The sequence below is a fragment of the Caretta caretta genome, chromosome 1 (assembly GCF_965140235.1).
Source record: "Caretta caretta isolate rCarCar2 chromosome 1, rCarCar1.hap1, whole genome shotgun sequence".
Classification (NCBI taxonomy): Eukaryota; Metazoa; Chordata; order Testudines; family Cheloniidae; genus Caretta; species Caretta caretta.
In genome coordinates, this window is record NC_134206.1 from 61,297,612 (window position 1) to 61,311,666 (window position 14,055).

Consider the following 14,055-nt stretch of genomic DNA (forward strand, 5'->3'; position numbering starts at 1 on the left):
TCGCGTGGCCGGTGGAGTTCCGCACCCTGGCTTTGGGGCGGGGTGTTTACAGTAGTGCCGGAAGTGACGTATAATGCAGTGGCCGCCTGCGTCCCCCATGTGGAGGCAGCCGCCGCTGGCAGTGGTAGCACGGGAGGCCGGAGGCGTCTGTTCGGGACTGACATGAATCCGTTCGCCTGGTACCCGCCGCCTCCCGTGTTCAGGCCACCTGTGTTCTGCCCGCCCCCGGGGCCCCCCGCCTGGGACCCCAGCTTCTGGGCGCCGCCGCCTGGGGATTATCCGCCGCCTGCCGCATGGTACCAGCCGTCACCGGCGTACGGCGAGCGGCCGACAGCCCCGCACCCAGGTAGGGGAGACCCCCGCGGGGGCAAGAGGGAGGGGCTTCTGCACCTGGGCCGGATATTCCCCCTCTCCCTGTTCTCCCAACGACCACCCCCCTCCGAGGGGCTCCTGCCTCGTTTCCCCCATATCCATCCTTCTGCAGGGGGTTTCTCCCCAGCTGCGTCTCGGGGGTGGGGGGTGCGGAGGAGTGGTCCTGGGTGCTGCAGCCCTGCTTCTCGCGTGCACTTTGGCTTGCGGATCTGCTTAGGTGGTTGTTGCTTTCCTCCAGTGCTGGCTACTTCTTGCTTATGACTCAAAGAAGGGCGAGGTAGTTCCCACGCTCTTTCCCAAGCTTCCCAATCCTGAAACTTAAAACCAGGTTTTTGCCTTTTATTTGCCAAAGATTTGGTGATGCTGTAATATATCTCCAGGGAGGCTGTGTCCTTTTGGGGTTTGCCATGTTGATGATGTCATTGAAAAAACAAACCAAAACATTCCTGTGTTATCTGCACTTTAAAAAAAATCTAAAATACTGATTTATTATTATTTAAAAGTGGTAGCACTGATTTTCAGCCAGTTTTTTAAAAGGATTGATAGAATAAGGGAGATCCTGAGAAGTCTCAACAATGACGTTTAGGACACCAAGGGATATAAGATAACAAGTAGTGTAATAGTGTGATTACACAGATGAGGTAAGGAATATCAGATGGATCAAAAACTTCCATATTTCTGCTTTTCTTTAAAAGATTTTGATAAGGTTATTTCAGTTATTTAGAGTGCACTCTTTTCCCCAAATATAATATTGAAGAAAGTATTAAACAGCTACGTGTAATTTCACTTTTCTTGTAATTTTTTTTTATTGAAGGTGGAAATTGCCATTTTACCCAAGAATGGCAAGCTGAACAAACACCTGCATTTTTTAAACATTCTCCAGGTGGAAACTTCAAGCAAAAGGTACTTATTATAGCTATTATGTGGAGTTTAGTAACTCAGTTGTACTTCTGGGATACAGTACTCTTAATCCCACCGCACCGGTTAGGGTTATGTTATAACATATGTTAACCATTATGTTATAAATGAGAGCATTCCATGATGAGACAAGTCTGCAAGTCCTGGATTCGTTCAAGGGAGGGATGCTCTAATCAACTTATTGAAATCGTACATTGTGCACATGATTCAATTGTTGAGACGTAGTAACCTTGCAACAGCCTTTATTTCTGGTGTTGAAGCCACTTTGGCATTTTGGTTATGTTGGCAGTGGTGACACTTAGTAAAAAGATGTTACTTGTAAACTGAGCACATTTGAGTTGGAAACTGCAAGATATGGAACACAATAATTTGATCTTTTTAGTCATTTTTCTGTCTAGATTATGTATCAAATGTTTTGACTATTGAAACTCCAGCTAAAATAATTTAAATATCTTCCTGAAAGCATATTCCGGCATATTGGTTTCTATTTAAAAGAAAGTGTAACTTATTTTTTGAAGAAATGAACATAACAGTGTCACTCTTTTAACAGAACAAAAGGAAAAAAGAACCAGTTTTCTCTCATTATTGTGATACTTGTGATCGTGGCTATAAAAACCAAGAAAAGTATGATGAACACGTTGCACAGCACACACAGGTTAGTTTAAATAGGCGGGAAAGTTTGTCTTATAAAACAGCTTATATTTACAATTTACAGCCATACCATTTTGGACTGTGGTTTCATAATCTAAGCAGGTGTTGGTCCTAGGCAGTGCTTGAATGGGAGATCACCAACAGAAAATCACATGCTACAGGAAGTGTTGGTAGGTGGCACTTTCTTTGGAGTCCTCTCGTTCACTGACTCCAAATAGTGCAAGGAGTCGCTGTGTTGCTACGGGTGTGCTTTTTTGATTTAAGATGTAAAATGGAGGCCCTAACTGAGTACAGAGGTTCTGCCTGTACTTATAGGCGTTGGGGTGCTGGTTATGTAGGTCTTTGATTCATAATGGTAAATGTAAAATTGGTAGTTAGTAGTTGAAATTATCCATGGTATATGAACTAGTCATACAATTTTGCGTGCATTACTGAAGTCTTTGGGGATGACGCTACTAGAGGGATTTGCCTTGTTTTGGACACTATAGGTATCTAGTACAGCATGAACCTAACAAATGTTGACAGCGTGCTTGTGCTATTTGCATCCAATTTGAAATGCTGAAGGTCTTCTGCCCTAGAACTGGGCTGACTACAGTGTGTACAATTTAGGCAAGTCCTCTATGGTGGGGCTAAGACTAATTCTCGGATGCCGGCTGCCCCAATTCCTGCATGAAATGATGGAAGATCTTCACTGCTATAAACTGTTGAGTGCATTCTGAATCCTAAGATGTTATCCTAAATGAGTACTGGGGAGAATAGATATTTTAAAACGTAGTGAACATAATGTATTACTCTTACGCCACTTAGTAACTGAATGTCTCCTTTTTAAAATGTAATTCTTAATGCTGTAGTACTGGTACTTAGCCTTTTACATTTTCAAAACTCTGTGCGAGTAACCGAGACTATGCTGGCAGTTGTTGTTTTGTTTCACCATTCAAGAAAGTGATCTACTATGCAGTGTAGTTAAAAATAAGTGAGCTACATCTTGACTCTTTTTGTGCGTAATTTCATTCAAATAGTGTCAGAGTATTTTTCTTCTCTTTCAGTGTGCAGAAGATGGTTGCAGTTTCAGTGCACATGAGAAGTTGGTTCAAATTCACTGGAAGAATGTAGGTACCCCAAGCTGCTTCAAAAATTGAGTCCATGAAAATTGTAGAATTGATTATTAGCTTCTCCTCTGGCTGTCTTTATGCATTTTTATATTTCTTTAGAATGATAAAGTCCAGTCTCAGCCTTAAAAACTGACCCTCAGTCCCATGTTAAACATGAAAAGTATGTAAAAGACAACATAATAGAAATAACAATCACCAGGTTTCATTTTTAGTCTTCTCATTCTCTATATGTTACACCCAACTTCAGCAATGTCTGTGTTTTTTAAAGTTGCAGAGTTTCATGTAATTGCATAAAGGGAATATTCAGTCACATTTTTGTAATGCTTCTGAAAACTTGTCCTCCACAGATGCATGCTCCTGGTGCTAGAAGAATACAATTAGATACTCCAGAGGAGATTGCTAAATGGAGAGAGGAAAGAAAAAGGTGAGTAAGCTTCAGAGACTGTAAGTTATAAGAGGCTTTCAATTCCAAAACTCCTCATCGCTCTCGTGCACTTTTCCCTTGGGGTTCCTAACCCTTAACTTAATTATTTCTTTAATGCTTTGGGGGGGAAAAGATTCAAACTCTCAAGTTACGCCAGCAAGAAAAATGTATGCCTCAATCTTTAAGATGCATTATTTTGTCTTTAGATAACTCATACTGTTTTTACATGTCATGTTTAAAGCTCAGATTCCTGAAATGGGGAATGTGTGCTGGATGAAGTTGGAAATAGTTGGGTCTGAAATAATAAAGATGTGAACATCTGAATATGGTGTACTCACCACCGTTATAGTATACTTCATTGGGTGCAGACTTCCAGAAATTGACAAGTAATTTCTGTAGACTTTAAATTTCTACCTAACATTCTTTCTAACCTATATCTCTTGATTATCATACAGCAAGCTCTGCTAATTCATAAACAGGGGTGTGTGCAGACATTTAAATTTGACCACTTTTGGAGGGCCACGTTAAACACACACAAATGAAGCGTTCGTATGCTGTCCACCCTCTCCCTCCCTTGGCAATTTCTCTGGACACCTCTGGCAGGACGCCTCTGGTGGGGATGCCCAGCAGTGAGAAGGCAGCAGCTCCCCCCTGGCAGCAGCACTCTGTGTCCCTGCAGCTGTGGGGTGGAGGAAGCAGCGGGGTGGCTGGCTGCAGGCTGAGCTCCTCCTCTCCCCAGCCGTGCAGCTGCTGCTGCTTCTGCCCTGCTGCTGGAGTCCCTGCATTGCTGCCTGCTTTGCAGACCACCTGTTGAGGTGACTCGGGGGTGGAGGCAACAGGGAAGGAGAAGCAGTAGCTGCAGTGGGGGAGGGAGAAGGAGTTCAGCCAGCAGCCAGCCACCCTGCTACTTCCTTCACCGGGCTACAGGGACACATGGAGATTTGTGTGTGTGTGTGCCAGTGGATTTGGTGTAGGATGAAAGAGGTACCGTGGAACTGGGGAGATAAGATGGGCACTGGGATTGAGTTACTGGCCTGGAAACCGGTGGGTAGGCTGGCCAGGGGGTGCAGGGAAACCCACTGCTCTGACCCTGTGCCTTCTGTTCTCCCACATGGCTCTCTAATTTCTCCTTCTGGAGACATACTAAGAATTGCCTGCACACTGTCTTAGTAGACCTTGGCAGGTTTATTATCAGTTCAGGACTCACCCCTAGTGAATCAAAGGAGGTTTGCCAGATGGAGGAGATCTTCCCTTCTCTGTGGTAGATCTACAAGCTCTACTTGTCAGGATACTGCCTCCAAGCCTCCCTCTCTCACCATGTCTCAGTCATAACAGTAGCAAGGAGGGGGCAGGGGGAGAGGGAGGCCCAGTGACAAGTTTGTCTGACAAAGGGGACTGTGTATTTGTGCTACAAAGGGAGCAATTTTTCTAGGAAAATCTATGGCCTGACAGACTTTGGCAGGTAAGATGATGTGAAGTCATGCTGGCAAGCTTTGAATTTTCTGAAAAGCTAGGGGTAAGGATGTTGGGGTGCGGGGGGAAGGAGGAGGCAGGGACTCTTGCCAGAGACACAGGATAGCAGGGATTAGGTGCTAGGGAAGCAGGCTGGCCGCAGAGAGGAGCTAAGATGGGTAGTAGAGACAGCACTGGAGAATAGAAGTTCTTTACAAAGATGTAGCGCTCTTTTTGAAACAAAACAGTTACAGTGAAGAAGCTTGGTATTAAACTTTCCGAAATAACCTAATGTTGGGACCTGCAGCCTAATGCACTGGTGGGTGATAATTCAGATATGTCTACACAGCATTCTGGAGCAAGCAGGAGTGAGCCTTCCATCTCGGGTTGACAGACTAGCTGCATTGCTCTAGCTGTCTAAAAATAGCTGCATAGACAGCTCTCTAAAGCTCGGACCCTGAAGCCCAACCCACCCCCCAAACCCAGGTTTCAGCACCCAGTTCCAGCCCGAGTTGCAACTTCAAAGCTCTGTCTACACAGCTATTTGTAGAGTGCTAGCACAAGCCCCACTAGCCCAGGGCTAGGAGTCTTGCTCCCATGAGCTCCAGAATGCTGTGTAGACATACCCTTCAAGTTGTTGCCTCTTTGAGCGTGAGGAGGTCCAAAATAAGGTTATCTTCCTTTGTTTTTTACATAAAGTTAGAAAATTGACGTTTGTCCTCCTTAGTGAACTCATCTTGGGAACAATCAATGCAAGGTTTCCTGCTCATGTGACGTATTTAAACCCCACGTTAAGTGGAAGAAGCAACATAACCTTATCTATGGAGCCACTATGGTGCCTCTATAAGGCTTGACTTTGTGCATTAATGACTTTTGTATGGAAATGTACAAGTGGTTTATCTTCAGTGTAGTCTTGATTATAATCCCGATATACATTTGTTGCAGGGAGTGTGAGTTAAGTCTTGCTTTGTAGCTGTCACCCAGAACACTTTGTCACATGCAGACAAAGTACATAGCAGGAAATAGATCAGGGGTGGCCAACCTGTGGCTTCGGAGCCGTGTGTGGCTCTTCAGAAGTTAATATGCGGCTCCTTGTAGAGGCACCGACTCCAGGGTTGGAGCTACAGGCACCAACTTTCCAATGTGCTGGGGGGTGCTCACTGCTCAACCCCTGGCTCTGCCACAGGCCCAGCCCCCGCCCCCACTCTGCCCCTTCCTGTCCCCTCCCCTGAGCTTGCCATGGCCTCGCTCCCGCCCCTCCCTGAGCCTCCTGCATACCACAAAACAGCTGATCAGGAGGTGCGGGGAGGGAGGGGGAGGTGCTGACTGGCCGGGCTGCGGGTGTGTGCAAGGTGGTGGGAGTGGGGTGGGGGAGCTGATGGGAGGGCTGCTGGCATATTACTATGGCTCTTTGGCAATGTACACTGGTAAGCTCCTTCTCAGGCTCAGGTTGCTTCCCCCCCCCCCCCGCCCGGAAATACATGTTTTTGTCTTAAGAGCCCTCTTGTGGTGAAGTGCTAATAGAGTTCTGGGAAAAAAGGAAATCACCACTCCAGAGTAAAATTTTCCCACAATGATTATAGCAATTTTTAGCACAAACTGTGGAAACGTTCTGCTGCATCAACAACACTAGACCGTCAATTTTTCTATTACCAGTTCAGTTTTTTTAATATTTTATTTGTCAAAATAACACAATATAATTATGCCAGTTACAATTATTTTGGTACTTTATTTCAAAATATCTGTCAGCAAGTATATCTGTAGCAATACAGACCAAAAAAAAAAAAAATTCTGGTAACGTTTTTTTTTTTTTTTGACAGATTCCTTACAAGGCATATTAATACAGAACTTTGTGCAATTCATTTAAATTATAATACAGAACTGTATTTCCTGCACCTGTCAGAAGCAGTGCAAAGGCTTGGGGGAGTCAGGGGTAACAGAGGAGCTGAGAGAGAGGGAAGGAGCCTAGGAGTGAACCTGGAGGGTGTTGGGTGGGAGGTTTTTGTTGGGAGGCAGGGGGGGATTGTTAATGTGTTGGGAAGCCTCCCATCCCCTCATCCCCATGGGTTTCTGCAGCCCCAGGCTTAGCCCTGTCACCCCACTAGCTCCTGAGCCTATGCTCCAGTCTGTCCCCCCACTAGCCATTCTCAATCCTAGTCTGTGACCCCCACAGCAGCTCTGTGTGCCCTGCCCTGACCTAACCTGGCTCAGCAGGCAGGATGCTGTGATGAACTCTTCTCCTGGGGGAATTCTGCAGCACTGGGCATAGAATTGTGTATTTTCCCCACATAAAAAACATTTTGCCTAATTGCTGCAGTTCTTTTGCTCCCCAGAGGCCACTGTAGTGCTAGAACAGCGGGCATGAATACAGCTGGCCGTTCTGGCGCCACAGCGGCCTCTGGTGGGCAAAAGGCAGAACAGCACTGCTTGGCAAAATGTGTTTTGTGAGTGAAAATGATATTATGCGAGACAGATGAATTCTGCGCATCCACAGATGTGCAGAATTCCCCCAGGAGTAACAGTTAATGGGGAAAAAACAAGCTTAACTTTTGTCTAATAACTTTAATGACTGTTAGCTGCTGTAGGTACCAAAGCTTCCTCTTTATCCTAAAGCAATTCAAAAGGATTTCTTGGCTCACTTCCATGTTACCTGGAATTTGGTGTTATAGCAAACTGGCTTTCTTTTTCAGCAAAGCTTCTAGAACCTTCCCCCCCACCCCATTATTAATAAGTGTTGCAGAGTTCATTAAATAGAAATATCTTTAAATGTAACCTATGATATTTGTACCCCTTGACTAATTTTTGTGGCACTAGGATAGCTCCAAATAAAAATCTAGTATTTTAGGATAGTTGAAAATTAATAGTGGGTTTTTCACATGCAACTCCTTTCATCGCTTTGATTCAAAAAGTCTCCTTTTGGGGGAATATTTGTGGGCAAATTTCCAACTTGTGCTGATGTCAGTTCTGTTTGCTTGTACAGCAAGACTCCCATTTTGTTTGTAGTTATACTTCATCTTCTGTAACGTTGTCCTTGGGAAGGTCAGATAGCAAAGCACAAGGTGTTAACACCCATGGCAAGAAGTACATTGAAACATTCATTTATGTAATGGGATTTAAGCTGTTCATACATGAAGACATGGCTACTGTTTGGCCTACATTAAAAATGCAGTTTGGTTTTTTTTTGTTTTGGATTTCATTACAAAATACTTTGTAGCACAGGAGATGCATTTTGTACATCAGACTAAGTACCTCTACATCAGAAATTAAAGACTGTTTAATTTTCAGTAAAAACAGGAAGTTAACTTACAAGGTTCTATCTTGCTGATGACCGAAGCATGACTAACAGAATGCCCAAGTAAATATTTAATGTTTCTAAATAATACAGTAGAATTTTACTCGTCTGAACCTTAGATTTGGTTTTGAAACTGGTCATCCTGAGAACCAACTTTAAGGTCTTCGTACATTGAAGTAGTGACTGCTGAGTTTGTCCTGTTTCGGGAGAAGACTACAGTGGTGTACTCAGTGGGTGGTGATCTCCTTAGATCTTCTGTGGTGTTTTTTTGTTTTTTTTTTTTTAAAGTTATAGCAGTGATATTACTTTATTGTATTCCCTCAGAATGAAGGCTTCTCCTTTCCAGCTTCTGACGTTGGAGAAGGAAGTGTAGCAGTTAGTCTTTCAGGATATAAACCATTTGAGGCAGGGACTGTCACTATGTTTGTAGAATGCTAGGCATAATGGGGCCCTTACTGGTTGCCTTATAGGTGCTATTGCAGCGTTAATGTTCTTTTTTCTCTTGTGCTTTACCTTTCAAAAAACAAGTTAAAATAGATTTTTAATGAAGTAGTAATTAATAAATTCTGTGAAAGGAATATTAAGGCTCATGTTTTAGAGATTAAGCCAATCTCTTACTATTAGAGATTAGGATGAGATTTAACGTGGTGGTGGGGGGTGTGGGCAGATTATCACACCTCTGCCTCCTGCTTAGTGCTTACACTTTTTTCTTTGAAGCATCTGGTGCTGGCCACTGGAGATGGCATACTGGTCTAGATAGACCTCAGGTTTGATCTTGTATGGCACTTTCTGTGTTTCTAAACAGCCCTCAGGTAAAGCCAAACACCTGTTGCATGGCCCTCAATTTGCATGGTTTAGCTGGCTGTCTAGTCACTGGAAAAGTTCTAGGTTTATGTGCGTATAAACATTCTGTACTAGACACTAACAGATGAGGGAAATAATATGAGCTGGATTGAATTAAGGGCACTGGCAAATTTATAGGTACCCTGCAAAAACTATTCACTTTTTATAAAGTAAAACTGTATGATTTCCTTGTTGAATCTGAGTCAACTATAAAGGTGTCTACAGTTAATTCTAAGTAAACTTTTACTGGTGAAATCTTTTATACCTGAATTGTGTAAGGACTCAAATTTTTCTACTCAGTATGTGTGTGCAGATACTCTTAATGTCATATTGCAAATAAGTTACTGCAGAAACTTTGTATAAAATTGCCAGAGAAAAATACTTGGAAATGGGCTCGTTGCTGAGCTATAATGAATAGGAATAGTAACTAGGAACTTGTTCTAAAACGTGTCCACTAGGTGGTGTAGTTCTGTGGTTTATTTCAGTGCTTTCATTGCCGTGTGGGCATCTTATTTATAATTAATAGGTGCAACAAAATGACTACGTGTGTGGCTTCTGATACTCTTTTTATAAAACCCTGAAAAACTGTAGCTTTTGTGAAGCAGTAATTGGGCCTCCAGTAAAGTAACAATTTAGAACTGAAGTTGTGCTGTTGAGTCACAGTAAACAGTGCATTGTAATGAAAAGGGAGCACCAGAGAGAATCTGAGCTGTTAAGCAGTTTGGGATTGTGATATTAGAAAAACAATTTTCTTCTTTCTGAAAGTTCCTGTGGTTATTCAGGAGGGATTTTTTTTAAGGTAATCATTTGGTGAGCTCATAAATAGAGAATAGTGTGTTCATTTCTATGCTAAGACTCTAAGGGCTCTTTTTAATTCCTCTTCTGTTGCTGGTTTTTTCAACTATGAATTGTTACTTTGCAGGATCAGAATATTTATTTTTTATATTCGTTGCTCCATCTTCCAAGAATGTGTGTCCTACTAAAACCTATTAGTGAGTCTGCACCTACACCAAGGATGCAAACCCACCTGTAATAGGAAAACTGATACTTTTCTCTCTTCTTAGCTTGCCTAAACAGAACTTTTTTAATCTAGGAAATGTCACTTTAACTGTGGTGGTGACTATGGACTTGCTGTTCCATTGAAAGTCCTGAGGCTGTTTGGGTAGTCTCCGGGTCTGGTAAGCACCTCCTCAGCCTCAGAAACCTAAAGTTAGGCAGGTGTGGTGAGGTGCTTTTTGGGGCCTCTGTGCTCACAGACAATGCAGGCAACCAGTAGAGGGCTCTGATGTCAACTTTATTGATAAAGCTAGTAAATCTCATTTGTGTATTTCCCTCCAGCATGTGGAAAAGTCTCTTGACTTGTTGTTTTGGCAGTTGTATGCAGGGAGAGAGGCAGGGTAAGAAGAATTATTTACCATGAATATGTTTGCCTTCTTTACTATCTCAGAGTGCATTGTTCTCATCTTGCTTCCTTTATATGGTATTCCTGGGGGAATTCTGTGCCACTGCACATGTGCAGAATTCATATCCCCCTGGAGATTTCTTCGCTTCCCTGCAGAAAATACAGGGGAAACAAAGGGAATTTTTGGGGAGGAGGCCAATGCATCTAGTTTGGGGGAGGAAGCGGGGGGGCAGGGCAGAGGAAATGGGGGAAGCGTGGGGGGGAAGAAAGGGGGTGAGATGGGGCAGGGGACAGTGGGGAAAGGAAGGGGGAGAGGAAGCAGGAGCCTGGCATGCGGCGCCCCCTTGCAGCAAGTGGGGCTCCCCCATTAAGCAGGCCCATCAACCCCCCCCACCCCTTGAGCCTCACCCCGTTGCCCCTGGACCACATCTGGACCCCCACACCACTGAGCCCCATCTTCCCACACCCAGATCCCCCCGCTGAGCTTCAGCCACCCGCCCGCAGAGTCCCATTGCCCGTTCACCAAGAACCCCCCCAATGAGCCCCTCTGCATCCAGATCCCCCCACACTGAGTAGCCTGCACCCAGATTTCCCAACACAGAACCCTTTCACCCCACACCTGGACCTCCCCATACTAAGCCCCTCTACACTTGGATCCTGCTGGGCTGAACCTACCTGCCCACACCTTGTGCGCCTGACACAGAGGAGCAGGCCCCCGGGGTGTTTCTGGGTCAGGCCTGGCCTTTGTGCGGGGTCAGGTGCAGCCTCCTTGCTGAATCCCTGTCCCGGGGGTGAGGGCTGCAGGATGATCTCCCACCTCTGGGTAGCTAGTGGCTTGGGCTCCCCACTGCCATGCTGGAGCCTTCACATTTATTTATTGACAAATAAAATTTGCAGAATTTTAGAATGCTGTGCACAGAATTTTTATTTGTTTGATTTTTCCCTCAAGAGTAATATGGGAAGTACTCCTTCATAATGAAACCTGTGCATTCCATTGGTCCATAAGGAATCAAACTATCCTTTCCCTAGCCATCTCTTCTGGGGAAAGATTATGAAGGTTATAGCAAGGCAACTCTGGAGTAATCTGAAATTCTTACATTTCCCTTTCAGTTGGTCTTCAGGCCTAGGTATAGTAGAATGTGCATTAGCTGACCATCTCCTTCTGATCTTGTTTGTTTTCACTTGCTCCACTTTTTCTCCAATCCAGTTTTGTCATGTTTCTAGCTGTTCAGGTTAGGGACTGTCTTCTACATTTTTTTGCGGTGCACACTTGGGTGCTCCATGAATGAGTATGAATGCTGACCAAAAGATTGTTTGTTTGTCTGTGGTCTTTTAGCTGAAGTAAACTCTACTGCTAGAGTGGTCTTGTTTCCTCTGTTGGTGCAACCACACCAGGAAAAAGTGTTTTCTTATCCCGTGTTTGGTAACACATGACTAGTAAAGACGAGGCAGTTAGTATTTTTAATGTGCTAACAGGTTGAGTTACGGGGAGTGTACGGCATGCCACAATTTGCTAACCTGCTAGCAGATGTTAGAATCATAGAAGATTAGGGTTGGAAGAGACCTCAGGAGATCATCTAGTCCAACCCCCTGCTCAAAGCAGGACCAACTGAATCATCCCAGCCAGGGCTTTGTCAAGCTGGGCCTTAAAAACCTATAAGGAAGGGGATTCCAACACCTCCCTAGGAACCCATTCCAGTGTGTCACCACCCTCCTAATGAAATAGTGTTTCCTAATATCCGACCTAGACCACCTCCACTGCAACTTGAGATCATTGCTCAAGATGGCTAAAAAACAAAGATTTTTTTTAACATTGATTTTATTTTAATTAAATACAGATTTATTTTTAAAAAAATCAAAGTATTTAAAATGGTCAGGGCCTAAACTAATCTATTAATTTTATTTAAATAAATTAAAAAAATACCATTAAGCAATATGTGTTTGCTGTTAAAGTTTTAAAGAAAGCCAAAGCACTGAACATATGGAAATCACTGGCTAAACAGTACCCAGAGTTCGTTAAAGGGCTAAACCAGATTTTGATAGCAGAAGTCTCTTTTGCAGGTGCAGAGAGAATATTTCTTTAGTTTATTCAACTAGTTCAATTTAATTATTAGTTCTTTCAAAGTTCAGAAAGTAATTGGGAGTTGAAAAAGTAGGGAAGCTTGTTTCTTTTTTCCAGTCTGTGAATGAAAATGATGTGTGAGAGGCTGAGATCTGCTAGTTCTGAAACCTTGAAGGACCTGGTGACCAGAAACAATAGTTCAATTAGCTAACTACAGTTATTTTATTTAATAAATCAGTTAATTCTAAATGCAAAACATCTTTTCATTAACTTTTTTCTTATGAATCCAGCACACTTAAGGTAGTTTTATTTAACTAATGGAAAAACAATTTTAAAATGCTATTTTTGTGGGGGTTTTTTCTAATTGGATTTAAATTTACATTCACATACAGCTTGACACAAATTACAAGTAAAAAATTAATCTAGGAAGTAAGAAATGGATCATTCGCCATTTTCTACATAATGTAAAAGGTAAAAATTAAGAATCTGAACAAATGCCTGTAAGCTACATAATTGCTTAAAAAATGTATGTAGGTATGGTGTTTCCTCCTTATTAGTAAAAAGCACCAAATTTAGTGTAAAGGCTATATATAGTTGCAAATCAGTATGTTTTAATGCTTACCAACCAATGAGATTCAGCCCTTCTTTAGGAAAATAGGTAAAATCAATTATTTAAATCAAGGCTTCCTTCTTGCAGATTTATATAATGATTAAAATCAGTGATTCAATTGCTTTGATTTAAATCAATCTACCAAGACCAATTCTTTCCCAAGTGATAGACAGAGTATTTTAGGCGCTTAGATACTGGAGTTTGCTTTTTGTCCACTGGTTGGGCAGAGACTGTACCTGACCTTTTAAAAGCCCTTCCTTGTTTTATGAGTCTCTCTTTGACTGGTTGATTAGTTGGGGAGGAAAATGTCCTTGTCATGCTACCCTTTGAAAAAGAGGCAAAAACTGTTCTGTTTTTTGTCTAAATTTTTGGACATATGCCCTGAGAAATGTTAAGTCATAGAATATCAGGGTTGGAAAGGACCTCAGGAGGTCACCTAGTCCAACCCCCTGCTCAAAGCAGGACCAATCCCCAACTAAATCATCCCAGCCAGGGCTTTGTCAAGCCTTACCTTAAAAACCTCAAAGGAAGGAGATTCCACCACCTCCCTAGGTAACGCATTCCAGTGCTTCACCACCCTCCTAGTGAAAACATTTTTCCTAATATCCAATCTAAACTTCCCCCACTGCAACTTGAGACCATTACTCCTTGTTCTGTCATCTGGTACCACTGAGGACAGTCTAGATCCATCCTCTTTGGAACCCCCTTTCAGGTAGTTGAAAGCCGATATCAAATCCCCCCTCATTCTTCTCTTTTGCAGTCTATAAATCAAAAACAAGTTCAGCTTGGGAAAAGAGAAGAGATGCCTCCATAGTGCAGATACTCTCTCTGTTTAGAGGAGCGTTTCTCCCCGCCCCCCCCCCCCCCAACCACCTTTTTCTTGACTTGATAGGACTTATTTTTAGGCATTTACGCAT

The 14,055-nt window shown here is 43.1% G+C and overlaps 1 protein-coding gene across 1 annotated transcript in view; it reads left to right on the forward strand.

Moving 5' to 3' along the window:
- Window positions 1–60: 60 nt before the first annotated feature.
- NUFIP1 (nuclear FMR1 interacting protein 1) overlaps window positions 61–14,055 on the forward strand; it is a 32,157-nt gene continuing 18,162 nt past the window's right edge. Inside the window, exons 1-5 of the mRNA XM_048850817.2 lie at window positions 61–346; window positions 1,187–1,275; window positions 1,841–1,945; window positions 2,988–3,050; window positions 3,401–3,477. Coding sequence (XP_048706774.1) covers window positions 163–346; window positions 1,187–1,275; window positions 1,841–1,945; window positions 2,988–3,050; window positions 3,401–3,477 — 518 coding nt within the window. The 5' untranslated portion in view covers window positions 61–162. The remainder of the gene's footprint in view (window positions 347–1,186; window positions 1,276–1,840; window positions 1,946–2,987; window positions 3,051–3,400; window positions 3,478–14,055) is intronic.